This window comes from Chiroxiphia lanceolata, chromosome 4, assembly GCF_009829145.1.
Source record: "Chiroxiphia lanceolata isolate bChiLan1 chromosome 4, bChiLan1.pri, whole genome shotgun sequence".
In the NCBI taxonomy this organism is placed as follows: Eukaryota; Metazoa; Chordata; class Aves; order Passeriformes; family Pipridae; genus Chiroxiphia; species Chiroxiphia lanceolata.
Window position 1 is genome coordinate 40,042,824 of NC_045640.1, and position 17,742 is coordinate 40,060,565.

The 17,742-nt window shown below is 39.5% G+C and overlaps 2 protein-coding genes across 7 annotated transcripts in view; one reads left to right on the top strand and one right to left on the bottom strand.

The window, feature by feature from the left end:
* DDX60 (DExD/H-box helicase 60) overlaps nucleotides 1-4,629 on the top strand; it is a 44,125-nt gene extending 39,496 nt beyond the window's left edge. For 4 of the 6 annotated variants that reach the window (XM_032685105.1, XM_032685104.1, XM_032685108.1 and 1 more), the window contains 2 exons: nucleotides 633-784; nucleotides 3,752-4,629. In XM_032685105.1, coding sequence (XP_032540996.1) covers nucleotides 633-784; nucleotides 3,752-3,923 — 324 coding nt within the window. In that variant the 3' untranslated portion in view covers nucleotides 3,924-4,629. The remainder of the gene's footprint in view (nucleotides 1-632; nucleotides 785-3,751) is intronic. The other 2 variants (XM_032685109.1, XM_032685110.1) reach the window with 1 other exon arrangement.
* Nucleotides 4,630-6,823: 2,194 nt separating this feature from the next.
* Nucleotides 6,824-16,045, bottom strand: LOC116785498. The gene is made up of 8 exons (XM_032685111.1): nucleotides 15,934-16,045; nucleotides 14,087-14,173; nucleotides 13,671-13,904; nucleotides 11,616-11,638; nucleotides 10,551-10,696; nucleotides 9,891-9,982; nucleotides 9,701-9,796; nucleotides 6,824-8,640 (listed from the first exon to the last, which is right to left on the bottom strand). Exons 2-8 carry the CDS (start codon nucleotides 14,144-14,146, stop codon nucleotides 6,886-6,888), a joined length of 2,406 nt encoding a protein of 801 aa, XP_032541002.1. The 5' UTR covers nucleotides 14,147-14,173; nucleotides 15,934-16,045; the 3' UTR covers nucleotides 6,824-6,885.
* Nucleotides 16,046-17,742: the final 1,697 nt, after the last annotated feature.

Here is a 17,742-nt window from a genome sequence, read left to right on the forward strand (position 1 = left end):
CTCCATGTCAGGAGTTTTCATTTTTGTTTTTAAATCAACCACACAGTAGGCTCAAGGATCCTAGCAAATGGATGCAATATGGCATTGATTGCTTTGTAGCTAGAATTGTGTTAGATAGCACATGAGTTAGCTTAATTCTAATATACACCAACATATTTACTGTCAACTTGCATTTTCCTGTGTTATTCTACATGGGCTCTGCAGTATTAGGGAATTAACACAACTCATAATTCTGTAATAGTAAAAAATTAAATTCCTACAACTGGGGATTTGAAATTCACTTTCATCTTTAAAATGTTCCATGTTTAAGTGTAATTAATGAATTCAAAGCATGAATGAGTCTTAATAGATGATCTATGCATATGGAAAAATCCTAATCTAAAACTCAAGAGAAATAAAGTTGCCTAGTCAAACTCTACATTACTCAGAACACTCCATAGCTGCACTAGCAGTTTAAATCGCATTACTAACAAACTCTCTCCTGTGTCTGTAGTCTAGATGTACTTGTGCAGATTTTTGGACTGGATTAGAAGTGTGGAACTTTTCAGCTGTGGGTCTAAAGGTGTAGGTTTGACAAAATAGGCATATAAACAAAACCACAGTATCTATTCAATAATATTTTTTGGTTTTAGGCTGTCTTACGTTCTCTTGGAGTTAATGTCACAAACTGCCCCCTGCTTTATTTGAACAAGTATGATAATCAGGGAAGGAGGAGGCCACTCAATGCATATGCACTGGACTTTTATAAGCACGGTTCCTTGACTGCATTGACAACTGATAACTGGTATGTACTACCATTTATAAAACTGTTAAACATTACAATATGGTACACAAGTTCATCTTTTTGATTTTAAAGCCTTCTCCCTCCAGATTTTAGGGATGAAATAGCTGTTAAATGTGATTACATTAGTAAAATGTTTTAATAGGAATAAACCAAACTGAAGTCTAATGGCAATGGCTGTAAAATATTATCCGGCTATTCAAAATAGGACCATAAGTGGGAAGTCTTGACTTCAGCAACACAAGTCATCTTGACAGGCTCTTCACAACATTTTTTATTTAATCAAGCCTTTTTTCACAATGAAAAAGAAGAAATGAGGAAGTCCAGTAGACCAGAAGATGGTAACATAGGAGCAGAGAGATGTCAAAAGCTTGGTCAAATAATATAGAAACAGATTAATGAGTGAATGAATGATCAGTGTCAAAAGATACAGGCATCCAAAACACAAGCTTGGACAAAATTTGTCAGTAATTCAGTATTTGTATTAGTGTTGCTTCAAAACTTACCCTTTTCCTAATTTTTTCTAAGCATTTAGCAACTTGGCCTGATAAATCCATCATACTAGGATTTCTCTTTAAAGAAAACAAAAGCAAAACCAATGCACAACCATACACTAACCTCTTTGCCCAAGCTGGCCAACCACTGCCATATGGAATCATATTTTCATGTTTAAGTTCGTGGTAGATGCAGTCTTCCTCTCTTCTTTTTGCCTGGATCACTTACACTGCAGTTTTTCCAAAACTGGAATTTTAATCTTTACTTTTAGGTTGTCTTGCCTGTATCTTTTAACACTGATCATTCATTCACTTTAATCTGTTTCTGTATTATTCGACCAATCTTTTGATATCTCTCTGCTCCTGTCTTACCATCTTCTGGACTACTGCATCGGACATCCTCATTTCAGAGACTTCCCTGTTCTTCACCGTGAAGAAAACCTTGATTACATAAAAACCCCCTGAAAGTTCTGACAAGCCAGTCAAGCTCTTATACTTGATACAGCTCCTAACAAATAATCTTTGACACTCTTTCACCTCCTAATTAAACAATTTATACACTGCATTAGTCTTCTTCTCAGAAGCTAAATTTTTTTCTTTATTTTGCTCTTGCCAGTTACAGTCCTGTTGTCCTCTTCAAACTTTCAGAGATGCACTTGCTAAATGTTATGTGTAATTTTCATCATTATTGATTTTGCCTTTGATCCTCACTGGCCTTCTGTAACCTCATTCATTAAATCCATCTCTCTATAAAATGTCTAGCTTTCAGTTCTTAATGAAGCCATTAACATAACTATTTTATTTCCAACCTTGGCTCAAAAAAGCTCAACCACAAGCTCCCTGTCTCAGCTCCTCTTATCAAGTATCTTAATTTTGCCATCATGCTCATAGCCAGTAACTTTTGAGTAAGAGAATACTACCTCACCCTGGGGGTGCTGTTGGGAACATAGAATATTATCTGCTTTTTTCGTAAACTGTTCAAAGCAGATTCTAATGAGAATAATTAGAATACACATTCCATGCACTGTTATGGTTACAATAGGAGAGTTTGGCATTAATGCCACATTATTGAGACCCATGGAAATATACCAGTTATAATATCACATTCTTTGATTCTATCAAGCTGATCTAGTAAAATATGTCCATGCCCACAGCAGGGGAGTTGGGACTATAGAATCTTAGAATGGCCTGGGTTGAAAGGGACCTTAAAGATCATCTAGGTCAAAACCCCTTGCTATGGACAGGGACACCTTCCACTAGACCAGGTTGCTCAAAGCCCTGTCCAACCTGGCCTTGAACACCTCCAGAGATGAGACATCCACAGTTTCTCTGGACAGTCTGTTCCAGTGCCTCACCACCCTCGGAATAAAGAATTTCTTCCTAACGTCTAATTGAAAGCTACCCTTTTTCAGTTTAAAACCATCCTCCCTTGTCCTATCACTACAGTTCCTGGCAAACAGTCCCCCTCTGTCTTCCCTGTAGCCCCCCTTCAGATACTGGAAGGTTGCTATGAGGTCTCCATGCGACCTTCTCTTCTCCAGGCTGAACTGCCCCAATTCTCCCAGGCTGTCTTCACACAGGGGAGGTGCTCTAGTCCTCTTACCAATTTCGTGGCCCTCCTCCAGACTTGCTCCAACAGTTCTATTTCCTTCTTATGTTGGGGACCCCAGAGATGGATGCAGTACTCCAGGTGTGGTCTCACAAGAACAGAGCACTAGGGCAGAATCCCCTCCCTTGAGCTGCTGGCCACGCTGCTTTCGATGCAGCCCAGGATACAATTGGCTCTCAGGGCTGCGAGGGCACATTGGTGGGTCATGTTGAGTTTTCATCAACCATCACCCCCCCAAGTCCTTCTCTGCACGGCAGCCCTCCATTCTCTGCCCAGACGGGATTTGTGCTTGGGACTGCCCTGACTCAGGTGAGGGCATTAACTAGATGATCTTTAAAGGTCCCTTCCAGCCCAAACCCTTCTATAATTCTAGTATTTCAACACAATATTGATTGTATTAAAAAAAAAAAGTGCTATTCTCAATTACTAGAAACTGAGTTTATTAAGTTCCTTTTTAGTAATCAGTGATCCTTTTTGCAAAATATAGGATCTTCCTCATTGGTAGAAAGCTTACACAATCTCCTGCTCAGTTTAACCAGCAGGTTCATCTGAAGTATAGTGTTCCAGTTTAGCTTGTGACAGGTTTGTTATTCCAATAGTTGAAACCACGTTCCGAAGATAATATTAATAAATTATCTTTTCTAATATTACTGAGTCTTGTATGTTTAATATAATTATAGAAACATTAGCCTCTGCAGCATTATTAAGCTTATATTTTTTCTGCACTGATCCTAATGAACTAATGTCAGTGTTAAGAGGTCATGCCATGCGCTCTCTACATCCTTACCCAACCTACATAACTGGGTTTATTAAAGGTGAAACAGTTATAGTGCATATTCATTTGATTATTTCTTTTTATTTCTTCAGGTTAAATGAAGGAGATGCTTACTACGCCCTCAAAGATTTTTCACTCCTCATTAAGTCTGTTGGGTATGATAAACTTGTGCTTTTTAGAATACAATATATATTTCATTTTAAAAGCAACTTAAAATGGAACAATGATCTTTTTTTTTTTTTCCCCCAGAACAAGTTTGAGTGAACTATGTGATGATCCAAATGATAATGTTCTACTGGCATTTAAACAACTGGGCGAAAAATATGAAGAGAAACTGAAGCGTATTACTTAAAAAAAAAAACAAACCCAAAGCAGCAGATATTCTTACCACACAGGTAGCAGCCTTTAGGTTAGAAAATTACTAGATCTGAGTTACCAAGTAAAATTTCAGAATAAAGCTTTAGTTAATAATCAGTAAAGTTTACTTCAGGAAGTTAACCTTTACCAATTGACATTTTAGCAGCTCCAATGTCAACTAAATAATATTTTTAATAAATTACAAAACTAAGTAATTGTACATTTTCTTTCAGTTGCACTTTTTTTCAGGCAGTGGCATATATGTTAAGATAGCTCTCAGGTATGTACTGAACAAATGTCACAGTTCTGACAGCTGGTGAGATTAGCCTCTCGGACAGTATTAGAAACTTTCAGCTCCTTTGGGAAGGATGTTCAGCAATTATAAAAGAAATTGTTCTGTTTTCCAAGGTTTCTATTAAATCATGAATAATACTATCTTCATGAACCGTTATAAAAGCTTTTAAACTGGGCTGCAGGTTTAGTTTACAAAATTTTAAACAGATCGAGGTTTTTATACGAGAACACGGAAGTTTGATTAATAAAAAGTTCCAACCATATTGCTTCATTTTTCACCTCTTTAAGAGTCAGAAAGATCCAGGACACTTATGGCATACTCTTCAAGAAATCTGTGTAATACAAATCACTGAGTTTAGTAAAATATGCTTTCTAACTAATTTTCTTGGTGTTTGTTTTTTTGGGGGTTGTTTTGGGTTTTTTTCTGGGAAGAGCAAAGTTTTCAGCAGTATTTTCATACAAATGCTTCAGTTTAACACTACCTTTTCATCTACCTGTAATCTGAAAATATATACACACACATACCTATATTTAGATAACATAGGAAGGTGAGGCTTTGACAACAATCCTCATTGTCATGCAGAATTTTATAATGACCAAGGGAGTGATGTAAGTTATTCTCTACTGATAATTAGCAGACATGCACTAAGGACAACTCTGAATCCCACAGTTTATTTGAATTGGCTCTAGTGTTCATCCAAGATCACTGATTCCCCTGGTTCTGGAGAGGACAGGGTGAATTTTTGCAGTAGCCAGGAGTGGGCATGGCTAGGACATGGAGGTTATTCTATCCCACCTCACGTTGAAAAGAAGTAATATTCTAAAAACTTCATAAAGTTTGGGATTAACCCTAGCTCATTAGGAATTTTTTTAGCAGAAAAAAACCATTTTCTACAACTTTCTGGCAACAAATTTTATAGATGCCTTATCTGACTCTCTAAAATTGTTCCATTTCTCTCACTTTTATTAGAGTGAAACCAACTTCCATCTGTGACACTCTCTGCCATGATCATCTCACTCAGCCTTTGTTTTCCATTTCTCTCTCCTACACATGCAGAAGAACATGACAAGAACGTCTAGATAAATGCAGAGAAATTCTTAGGAGAAAACCGAAATACAGTAATATTTAAGAGATGAACATAAAGAACTAGAAAACTGACAATTAAGAGAATTTTTACCACCTTCCTTACTATAATGCAGACAGAAAGGTAATATTATTCAAGCTTTATAAATACTAGAAAATCCCAGCACATTTAATAAAGGAATGCACTGCCACAGAAAAATTGAGGCCAAGAATTCAACGCAAGTAAGGTGTAAACATTTCCTAGAACAACAATAGTATTTCTAAGTACTATGTCACAGTAAGTATATTAAGTGTTGCAGAGATTTAAATTTAAGTAGTATTTCTCTTATAAAGTTACAGAGATAATGTGCAGATTATTGATTTTTCTAGTTGCCACTGAAAAAGTCTGAAGGAGTATTAAACATTCTGCATTTTGATTTAATACTTGCCAGTTGACATATCTATCTGATGCAAAATTAATTTAAAATCTGGCAACAGCTTTTGGTGAAGAGTGAACAGGAAACAAGAGCTTTACTCTGAAACAGTACTACTGTCTGTGTATTCCAATAATTAAAGCACAGTTATATCTTGGATCCAACAAAAGGCTTAATAAAGTAGAAAAGATGGTCTTTTTATCCTCACTTTATATCATATTTCACAGACTAAAAAGTTAATGAGTTTTGAATCATTAACACACAGAAAGAAGTACTGTTTTCCCTTTTTCTTGTTGTTACACGGATTTTAAAAGGAAGATTTTGAGTTTTAAAAGCTAGATTCTCCTAATGCTTTCATCAAAACAGCAAATTAATATCTGTCCAAGTATACTCAAGCTGTTGCCAAAAGGAACTGAAAGTGAATTGTGATGTTTCCTTTTCCTAAAGGCAGCATTTCAGAAACGTAACTGACACCCTTCTGCAATGTATAACAAGAACACTGATGTGATGCTTCAATTTCCAAAGTGCAAGAGAAATTATTGAAATTATACTAGAATTTGCACCTTCAATATACATTAAATACATCACAGAAAAGGAAACAGCCAAAGTGAGATACACAACACAATTTTCAGTAATGCCTTTAACAGTCTTTATTTTCCCTGTGGCTCTCTTCCCTCCCTGCCTTTAAGGTGAATGCTATTGGCTGTACTCAAGTGCAAGTGCTGCTGTACCCAAACAGCAATCCTGCTGCTGAGGCTTCACCCAGCCTGCCTTCTGGGACACCTCAGCTCTACACCACCCAAACATGCCCCAGTTGCACTTCTCAGAAGGTCTGCATTCTTGAAGATGCAGCATTTACGGGCATACTTCTGTCTTGATCAAGACATGACATTTTTGGTTGTTGCCTGACTTTGTGATTACGCTACAAATATTGCTTTATTGCACTGTACTTGCTGATACCTCGACTGGCAAGAATCAGGGAGAAGAACAGCTGTAAAATCACTAATATCCCCACCTTTTAAAGTGTTAAGTAGAATTTATTTATTTCTAGTTTATTTAAGTATAGTTATCTTCTATTTCACTCTTTCTTCATGTCTGATTTTCTTCTCGTAGACATTTTGTCTTCTGCAACAGAAAAATATTCTGATGCGTGGTTGGTATCAGTAGAGACACATGTTTGACTTAGCTCCTCAGTGTCAGAATTGCTGTCACTTGGCATTCCTCCTGTCTCATTTACTGCATGCACAGAACCTCCTAAAGATGGATCATTGTTCGTGCCAGGAACAGAACAAGCTGCGTTCTGAAACTGTACAGGCTCGAGTTCATCTTCCCTCCTAGGATGCATACAGTTGTTTGCAGCAACAGTTTCTTCATCTTCTACCTTTTTTTCTTGTTTTGTTGCTGTAGTAATTTGAATGGAAGATGTATTCTCATATTCAGCTGGAAGCACAACTGAACATAAAGGCTGACTACAAGAAGCATTATCATCATTAAGCATTTCTGCACTTTCAGCTTTTTTAGCTGAGTTCACAGGAAAGCATGAGCCTTCACATGGATGACTATGACTAGAAGCAGGCTCTGAAGACTCAGAGGATACAGGGTTCCCTAGATTTTGAAGTGTTTTGTCAGGAGATTTGCTCTTCTCCTTTTCCATTTTTTCAGTTCTGTTTCCAGAAAAAAACACAGAAGTAGTCGGTGATTCAGAGGTATTTTTGACAATACCTCCAAATGAAAATACTGATGAAGATAATGGAAAGTTACTTTTGAAGGGAAATGCACAATTATTGGTGGGAAGGGGTGATTCAGAGACATCATTCACCCCAGCAGCAGTATTGGTTTCTGAAGTAATGCAGGCTGCAGTTGTGCTGGATTCTGAGGCATGAACTCTTTGTTCCCATAACACAGGTGCTTTCTGTGTACCATATTCTGCAGTTTCCTTTGCACAAAGTGTTTTTTCTCTCATGTGAGATAACATTTTTTTGTCAGATGGCTTCTCAGACCGGTTAAAAAACGATGATGGTGATAAAACCTTAAATGAATTACTGACTTCTGATCGTACAAACCAATCTCTTTCTGAATTGCCAAAGGGAAACAAAATGTATGGCTTTGCGCTTTCTGCTGAGTCTAAATTCGGACTGGTTGAAGAATCACAAACTGGGGTTTTGGTTTCACGACCATGTTTATCCCGGTTATCAGTTTTATCCACATTATCACATTTCCCTAGATAAAACTGAGGGAAAGCACATTTCCTGTCTTGCTTTCTAACGGAAAATGTACCTCTATCTTTAATAAATCTCGGTAATGAGTTGTTAGTTGCTCTGAAAGTAAAAGGTACACCAGAAAGTCTCTCTGCAGAAGTATCTAGAGATTCTGAACTTGCAGCAGTAACGGCTACTGTTGCTGCTGGTTTTACGCCTGATGAAGTGCTAGAATTTGTGTCCATTTCGTTGAAAACAGTAACTGAGGATGGCTGTAACTTTTCTTTAACTAACAAATCTTTAGAGTTCTCTGAGTCTTGAGTGGTTACTTCCTGGGAACTTCCCTCATTAAACAATTGTAAGTCACCATTTGTTTCTGAAAAGTTTGTATTTGTGGATGGGATGCTTCCAAGAAAGTTTCTTTTGTCAAAGCGGCCTGCTCTTCGCAGGGTTGCCATTTTTATTTTATCTGTGTTACTTGCTTTGGTAGGTGAAGATACAAAAGGAGTTCCTGAGGACTTATCCTTCCAGGCCTCAGCAGTTAAAAATTTATACTTTTTATTTGCAGGTAAATTTTGTGCCTTGAACACATTGTTGAGTTTCTGAAGTTCCATATAGTATTTGTAACGTAACTCCTACAATGACAGCAAAAATCCCATTATCTAAAATGGCATTTGTGGATTCAGAGGTTATAAAACTCACATTAAGATCCTAAGACTGAAGAAAAGTTTTCATATATTCTATAGCATTTATGATGTATTTTTCCATTGCTACTGGAAAGCAACAGAACACAAGTCATTACAGAAAAAAGTTCTTTAAAAACAATTGAACAAGATACAAGGAATCCTGATGACAAAGTAGGTTTTGAAACACGATACTATAGGAAACGGTATTTGAAGTCACTATCAGGATCAGAAATAGCTAAAAATACTAGCTTAGATATTAAGTGACAACTTCTCATGAAAAACAGCTATCTGAAATCAATTTGGGTGGTGGGGTTTTTGTTATTATATGAAACTGCATTCTTAATGGCAACAGAAAATAGATGTTCTCCAAGATAATATAGCAAAAGAAAAGTAATTCTATATTTAAAGGACCTAAGCAACTTTTTCTAAGCATTCCAGCATCTGCCACTCGTATTCTCAGAATATGTGTAATGTGATTTGCTGCCAGCCATGCTTCACTAACTGTAGCTAGAATTATTCTGAACAGAACAATACTCAGTCAACCAAATGGAACTGTTAGTAAGTGAAAAAAAACTAATTGTGTAACTACATCATTGGAAACTGAACAAAAAAGAGACTGGATTCAGTTTTATGTCAAATTATACAGCTTTAGAAGACAGAATTCTATTATCTTCAGAAAACAGAACACTGGCAGATGACTTTCTCTTCATATAAGCATAGGGAAGCTTATTTGGATTAGAAAGTTACAGATGTGACTCAAAAAAGCCACACTAAAATATAAAAGTAAGTATTTGAAGCCAGTAGTAAGATTAAGTTCCAGCTTTCTGAAGACAAAAAAAAAAAAAAAAAGTAAAATCCTGACAGTTTTAATACCTAGTCAGATTTCATTCTAAATTGGAAGGGTAACTTTCTACTACGAAAAGCTTTTAAAACAGTTTTCAGTTATTTGGAAAGTTGCATCATAACATATAGTAACTCAGCCATACTTACAACAGATGTGCAATCATACCTCATGACTCATATTTTGAAATGCTGACATTTGTGATATCGACATAAAACGAGTAGCGATCTTGCTACCATCTGCTTCATCCTGTCCCGCCACAGGCTGAAAAATGTTTTGCAGCAGGCATTATATTTCATTTTGATAAGCCAAAACAGATGATACAGTAGTGTTGTAGACTACATAATCAATAACTTACAAGAAATGTGTTTGGTATATTCTTCTGGTCCTGACACTGCTTCTTGATATCTTTAAACAGATTTGAGTTCTCATTTCCTTCATATGGTAATCCTATTAGAAAGAACACAGGAATACTGATGGAGAGTGTATTAAATATGGAAAACACAGAAAGGCTCCTGTGCACCTAAATACTGATTCCAATTAAGAACACGAGTATATTGCCCTAAATGAGACCCTAGTCGTTGAAACTTCTGTGATATAAAGCCAGAGGCCTGTGTAAGCAGTTTTCCAAATGTCTGGAGAGGCCCAATCCAACGCTTTCTCTTATGAGGTAAAACCATTTAATCTGAGCATAGCCAACATTCACATTACACTACAACAAATACCCATCTAGTTCAGCAACACACTTCTGACAGCAGCGATACTGGCTGTATATGAAAATTATGATACTTCCCCCAGATTCCAAAAATACAGCCTAGGAACTTTCTAGAGAAAACACATTTATAAAATGCATTTAAAAGCCCTCAATGAGTTTATCATCCATTTAATTTGCCCTGATGCTTTCTGAACACTCGCATGCTTTTGCCATGCAGATTGTTCATTAGGAACTGATTCCACAAGTTGCAGGTTTCTAGAGTGACCTCCGAAATCTTGTCTTCATTAAATCCTTCTTCCCTACCTTTAACAATGCCTACATTAACAGGTGTTAACTCCAAAGCTATGATTTCATTAACCACAGATTTGATATCCATCTTCTTTGGCATACACACTGGTGGTCTTTCCCAGCTGGATGCTATATTCATCACGTCAAGCTGAGTTTTCATTCTGAAAAAGGAAAAAAACTAACCAATTTACTACAACACTTAGTGTTTACATGCCAACTAAACTACAGCTGTCCCAAACCTTCATTCGCCAAGCCTAGCCATGAAACTACATCTGCCTAATATAAAAAAAATTATTTTAAAAAGAAATCACTAGGAGGGAGAAAAAATCAGAAAAATTAAGTCTCAGATAAAATGTCAAGTTCCTCACATTTTTTTTCTTAAAACTTATTACTTGATGATTCATTCGAATTAGGTTCCATACTCAATGAAAATTGCAAGAAGTAGTGCCTGTGGTTCAGCAAAAGGATTACCCTTCTACACTTTTCTTAGTGTACTTTCCCTGAATCTAAATTATACTCCTTCTTCAGAGGGCATTGCTAATGTTAGTCTGAAACACAATGTATTTTAAAGAACTCCATTTCCAATATTCTTTCTTAAACTCAAGTTAAAAAGTTACAAGAAACGTAATTAAGAATCATTAGAAAGAAATCGCAGGGTATGTGCACTAAAAGCACAAAAACAAAGGCACTACAAAATCTCCACACATACACTTACAGTTAAAAGATTTCTGTAAAAGCTCAAGCATGCTTTGGTGTTCCTGAGTTTAAATAAGATACCTAAAAATATCCAATCACCAAGTATTAATGAATTTCTATATTCGCTTTTTGTCAGGCAGCCAATTCAGATGTTTGATTATCTCTGATCCTTGTAGTCCATTATTAAAATTCTTGATGCATTTCTTAAAATTTGGAATACAGAACATCCAAAAATCTTAAAAGTATTATGTCTTAATTACTCAATACTATTTTCATTTTAAATTGCTTATCTGCTGATATCCAAAGTAACTGTTTTTTAGTTTTAATGTAAAATATCTAAAATAACACTACAAAAAACAAAAGATGAAAAAAATTAAAATATACCTTGTATTCAAGCCACAGGCAACCTATAAATAAAACAAGAATTCGTAAGATAGAGTTTTCGTCCAACTGTCAAAAGAAGGTTATTGCTTTATCAGAATACATGAGAGACTGAATTGCCTGTCTTCATATCATGAAACTATAGGAAATAAACTTGTTAAAATATTAAAAAAAAAAACAACCAAAAAACCACAACACCAATAACAAAACAAACAAGCAAACAAAAAACCACCACCCCCAAACCATTCAAATGTTAAAAAGCCTAGGAGGATGGTTTATCTTGTAATATTCTGTGTTAAAGACAAAAAGAACTCTTTTGGAGCCAAATGAAGGGATTTAAATCATGATCCATATGGTTACCTAATCCACTTCAGATGTTCAGATATTTATAAGTATTCAAATGAAAGACTATTTTGTATTTCTTGATGAGGAAAGCATCTGCTATGTGCTCTCAATATGCTATTACACTATTTAAAAAGCTGTCTTTTAGTTTTAAATCAGGCAGATAATGGCAGTAAGAAGTGCACTGTACTGTAATCAAGTGGCACTTCCCAAAGAACAGGGAATGGAAAGTAAAAAACTGACTGGATTATAGCTGCTTTCCTATAAAAACCTGGTGATCTTGCTGTAATGAATCTTTAAAGAAAAGCAATGTATTGTTATGGAGGGCAGGCTGGGAAGTGCTAAGTTAAAGAGGAAGAGAACAAACAGCAGGAAGAGGAAGAAAATGAACAGGAGGAATGGGAGGAAGAAGGTAAGAAGTGGTAAGAAGGAACCAAAGGCAAAAGTGGAGGAGGAACAGAAAGCATAGGAGAAATAGAAGGAATAGGTAGAATATGAAGCAGAGCAGGAGACACAGAAGGAAGAAGACGAAAACAGGATGTGGAAGGAGAAGAAAGAGGAGGATGAGGAAAAACAGGAAGAAAAAGAGGTTAAGAAAGGGATGTGGAACTGTTAAGTGACATACTAATCACTGAAGTCACAGTATTTCTTCCTAAAGTGGGAGCTGCTTTTACTTTGAGTAAAAATGAAATTTTTCTTAATGAGTTGTTACAAGACACACAGTCAAGCTGTAGTACTTTCTTAGCTTCCCATTTATGTGAAGGCAGCAAAAAGACCCATTGCAGAAATCAGCAATATACTGCAGTTTCTTCAGAAAGCAAGTTGAAGAAAACAAAATTCAGTAGTTATTTAAGTACTCTGCCCCATATCTGCCATCTTCCTAAATTCCATACAACTGCAGCCACAGCATTTGACAAACAAAATTAAAGGATCTACACTAGCTTGGGTAACAGTGAAGATTAACTTGTGTCTTAGGCTCCTCTAGTATTTACCTTTAAATCAGAAACAGTGTTTTTCTCCACAGTTCCCTTAACTTTCAGGGTCTTCCATACCTAAGTGTACATACTATGTAGGCACAGCTTCAAAGCTTAGCTTTGAAGAGGCTGATTTACCTCTGTTGCACACCTTGGTGGGCAAGCTTAAGTATCAGTATAATCACCTCAGCTCAGGTATCTCAACACAGTACTCCACTGTGCAGCGCAGACAACTTAAAAGTTCTGCCTCAAATCTTTCCCCAGAAAGCATTTTCAGTATCTTACAAGTTTAAAAATGCAATGGAGGTGCTTAATACACGAAGTATTTGAAAACGAATATGAAAAATAAAGAAATACGAGACAACTTTGAAGGCAGTACTAGTAAATAACTCTTCATCCAGCACCAAGGCAGCTTACTTTCACAGCTGGTAGCATAACACAGCAAGTGTTACAGCAACAACTACACAGTCAACCTTTATTTCATTTGTTAGTGAAGAAAAAAAGTGTCTACTGAATACACTAAAAATCACCACTGATAAGCTGAAATGAAAGCTTTTTCAAACTTTTCTAAAAATTAAAAGTGTTGTTATACATAAAGTACAAAGAGTTAAATAATTTTAGTCTATTTTCTATTTATCAAATTTGTTTTTCCTGATTGAGTCATAATCATAACCTACAATATAGCAGGCTCTATTTGAGTTCATTATACAAGTGACATCAAATAGAAACAAAAGGCCATCACCTCCAGGAAACGCTGAGGATCACACTCATGGACAAGCTTTTCACAATCCTTCAAAAAATTCTCAATGGTCTTCTTGTGAGTTTCTTTCATTTTCTTCCAAATCTGAAATTCTTTCTCTTTTTTACCTCTTTGATTTTCAACATCTTCTAGTAATTGCTGTTTTTTCATTTCTAGAGTTTTGAAAATTTCTCCAAATTTCAGCTCAATTATCTCCACATCGTTGTTCAGCATCATCTAGAAGTGCAAGAACATAGGAACAGATGCAAATGCAGTAGCAGTGTATATTGACTTCTCTAAGTAAGGTCAGAGCACATCTATGCCACAAGAAGGACCTGATGCTCTATGTCATGATTAAGCTATCATGAGAAAAGAAACAAAGACACACACACACATAATATGCAGCATCTGTAACTCACATCCGTATCATTTGGTCGTTTTGAGATCTCATTCATCAGCTTCTCATTTATTATTCTCATTTGTTTCAGAGTGCTGAAGAAGGTTAACTGAAAGGACAATTGAAACACTTGAATGAGTTATCCATTCCACAAATACATTTCAGCCTTTATCTAGAATCAGATCATGAAAAACATAGAGCTACTGGAGAGGGCCCAGTGGAGGCCACAAAGATGATTAGGGGTCTGAAGCCGTCTCTTATGAGGAGGGATCGCATGAGCTGGGGCCTGTTAGTCTGCAGAAGACAAGACTGAGAGGGGATCTCATTAATGCATATAAATATCTCAAAACCTGGGTGCCAAGATGATAGTGCCAGACTCTTTCACTGGTGCCCAGCAACAGAACAAGGATCAACAGCCATAAACTAGAACATGGAAAGTTCTCAATGTGAGGAAGAACTTCTTTACCTGAGGGTGGTAGAATACTGGAACAGGCTGCCAGGGAGGTTGTGGAGCCTCCACTCTCTGGATCCATTCAAACCCCATCTGGAGCATTCCTGTGTCACCTGCTGTAGGTGACCCTGCCTTGGCAGGGAGTTGAGGTCCCTCCCAACCATAACTATTCCTGTGATATTTTGTACAACATATTAGACAAGGGTTGCAATTCAAAATATCACTTAAAACATTTAATGCTTTCCTGGATCAGTACACAAACTTTCGTTTGCTCTTTCTCAAAGTAACGTTCTTAGGCTTACCTACAATGCGTACTGCTGGAGCGGCTGCTTTATAGTTAAAATATTGTTTTACTCCCTTCACACACATCTATCACAATGTAAGTTTTAATGCTGTTATTCCGGTTTGACAACAAACCGTGTGATAGTAATTTTTTTTTTATGCCTCAAAAAAACAGAAAGCTGTTCACAATCAAGATATCTTGTTTTAAACTAATATTATCACAGATTTTTTGCTACAGTATCACTAAATTTTATGTAAGATGTCTAGTGCAAAGGCTGTTTTCCCCTGGTTTTCCCGGTGATGGGAGAGGCAGGAGGAAAATCAGTGTAAAAGCAACTTTTGTCTTAAAGAATAGTCAGTGCTGTACTTAGTACTTTTCATTCACTACCATGTAGTTGTTTCAATTACTCTACAGCAGAACTGATGTATGACATGCAACCTGCACCCAATTTGAACAGGGCATGAAGAGCTCATCCTACCCTAATATTTTGGCAAAAATCACAACCACTACAACCAGCCAACCAAGTATTAGGCCAGCAGTTGCTTCCTTCATGCAAACTGGAAGGCATCTTGGTTTTACATTATCTAATTATTACTCACCCAAACTATCTATTCCTAAACATGTAATATCTGTGACCCAAATTACTATGGCAGCTCAACATCTGGTGTGGATTTCGGTGGTGTTAGTAAGACTGGTATCTTCCTGAACTTGGAAAAACTGGATCAAGACATGCAATAAACTCTTAGCATCAGTGTTTTTTCAGTGAAGACCGCAAGTCTCTATATGAAAAAAATCCAACCCACTACAAACCAAAGCAACGACAAAAAAACGAAACCAAAACAAAAACTCTCCAGGTGCTCAGTAAACTGGGGTCAGATCTGTTCATACGGTAATACTGCCTGGTCCCCTGTGTGGTGGATGCAGTGGGACGGCAGCAGGGGAAGGCACACCCCGGAAGCCACGAACAACTCCTGACTCTGGCTCGAACCAGCACAATCTCTGACTCTGTCCTGACACCACACTGCTGTTTTCCCTGCGTTTCTGAGTAAACACAACCCGTGACTGGTGGAATCCCCGGAGACAGCCCGACTTCCCAGCCGGGCCCCTAGCGCGGAGGAGGACGTCCCGGGCTTACTTTTTCTTCCTGGTACAACCGTGTCTATGAGGTTGACGGAAGTGGTAAGATGCCCTGGTGCTCCTCGGAGACGCACTGCCCGCACCCCGCCTGCCGGCAATGCGGCGTAGAGCTGCACCGGCCGGCTCGGGTGTTTGTGGCAGCTTCCCCCGAAACGCCAGCGGGGACGCAGTCGGACCCCGGCCTCGGCCCCCGGCGCCGCCTCCCCGGTCTTGGCGGCGTCCGCCGCGCCGGACCGGTAGAGCTTGACACACTCGCCAGGGTGGTGTGACGGGCAGGGCGGCGACGCCGCCGCGGGGGCAGCAGGCATAGCTTCCTGCACAGCGGGCACGGCACTCGGGCGCAGGGCGGGCCCGGCCCCGGCGCCCCCCGGCCCGGACGGGCCTGCTCCGGGCCCCGCTGCAGCTGCCGCAGGCGGGCGGCCTCGGCCGAGGCCAGGCACTCCAGCACGCAGCCCCGGCAGAAATTGTGCGAGCACAGCGGCAGCGTCACCGGCTCCTCCAGCAGCGACAGGCACACGGCGCACGTCAGGCTCGCCTCCATCGGCGGCGGTGAAGAGCCGGGCGGCCGCCGCTCCTGCTGCTGCTCTGGGCCTGACTCGTCCCGCTGCCCCGCCGCTTCCAGCTCGGCGGCACCGAGGGGCTGCGGCCGCGGCCGAGGCAAGCCCGAAAGCCCCCGAACACGCGCTTCCAGCGCCGCTTCCAGCCGGCAACTCCCGAAGGAACGACACCCGCCCGCAGAGGGCGGGGCGAGGAGAGGCGCGTTGGCGATAGGCGGAGGTCTGAGATTGACGTCGCTGCTGTCCAGTAAAAGCTGGCAACGACACGGGGGGAAGGGGGGGGGGCGGAGGGTTGTGGGGCCCGCCCCGTGCTTGGCGCGCGGGCAGTTGCGTTACGGAGCGCGCAGGGTCCTAGCGCCGCCACCGCCATCTTGTGACGGGCTGTGCGCGGAGTTCCCGCCCCGCGTGCCGGCGGGGAAGTTCGGGAGCCCGGGGCGCTTGCGGTCCGGAGAAGTGTCGTCGTTCCGATCTGCGGGCGTGCGGGGGTGAAACGAAGTGACTCCACAGCGCCGATGTACGGCCGTAGCGAGCCGCCTCTAGCTACAGCTGCAAAATCAGAACAGAACTTCGGTTTAGGGTTGTGTTGGTGCTTAGAAGTTGGGACGGTGCTCAGCTCATTTTCCTTTTTTTTTTCCCCCCTTAGTTTCTTTTTGCTCCCAAAGCCGTTCCTCCCAAAGTTCAGGCTTAACAATTAAACTATGCGCTCGAAATGTTTTGAAATTAGTTAAACTGAAGAGGGACTCGAATGAAATTTAAAGTTTATTATAAATCAATAGAGTTGTAACATGAGTCAGTATTTTCAAGAAGCCAGATAACGCTGCAAATAGTGTTAATTCCGCCGGCTGAGGGAAGGACAGGAGCAAGCGGCAGCAAAGCAACCAGATATTTGTAGGTTTCTGTAGCAGTGCTTTATTCAGTCTCACTGAGCTGCACCTGCAGAAGTGCCCGTGTAAAAACATCCAGAACGGCTCTTCCCGATCGGACACCTTGTGGCTGCAGGCCAAAAACCAAGGGCAGATATTTCAGTGAATATTACCACACTTTCCCTCGTTTCTATGTCCGTAAGACGCTGACAGCAGGTACGTGCATACGTGCACACAGGCTGGGAAGTCGCATGGATAGGCTGCCCTCCATAGGCTCGGGGTGTTTAAAAAGCAGCGCCCCGTTCTCTTGTGGAACGGGGACTCGAGGCTGAGCTCTGCTGTCTTTATTCCTTGCGATGTGATTGCTGTCACCAGGTATTGTCAGCC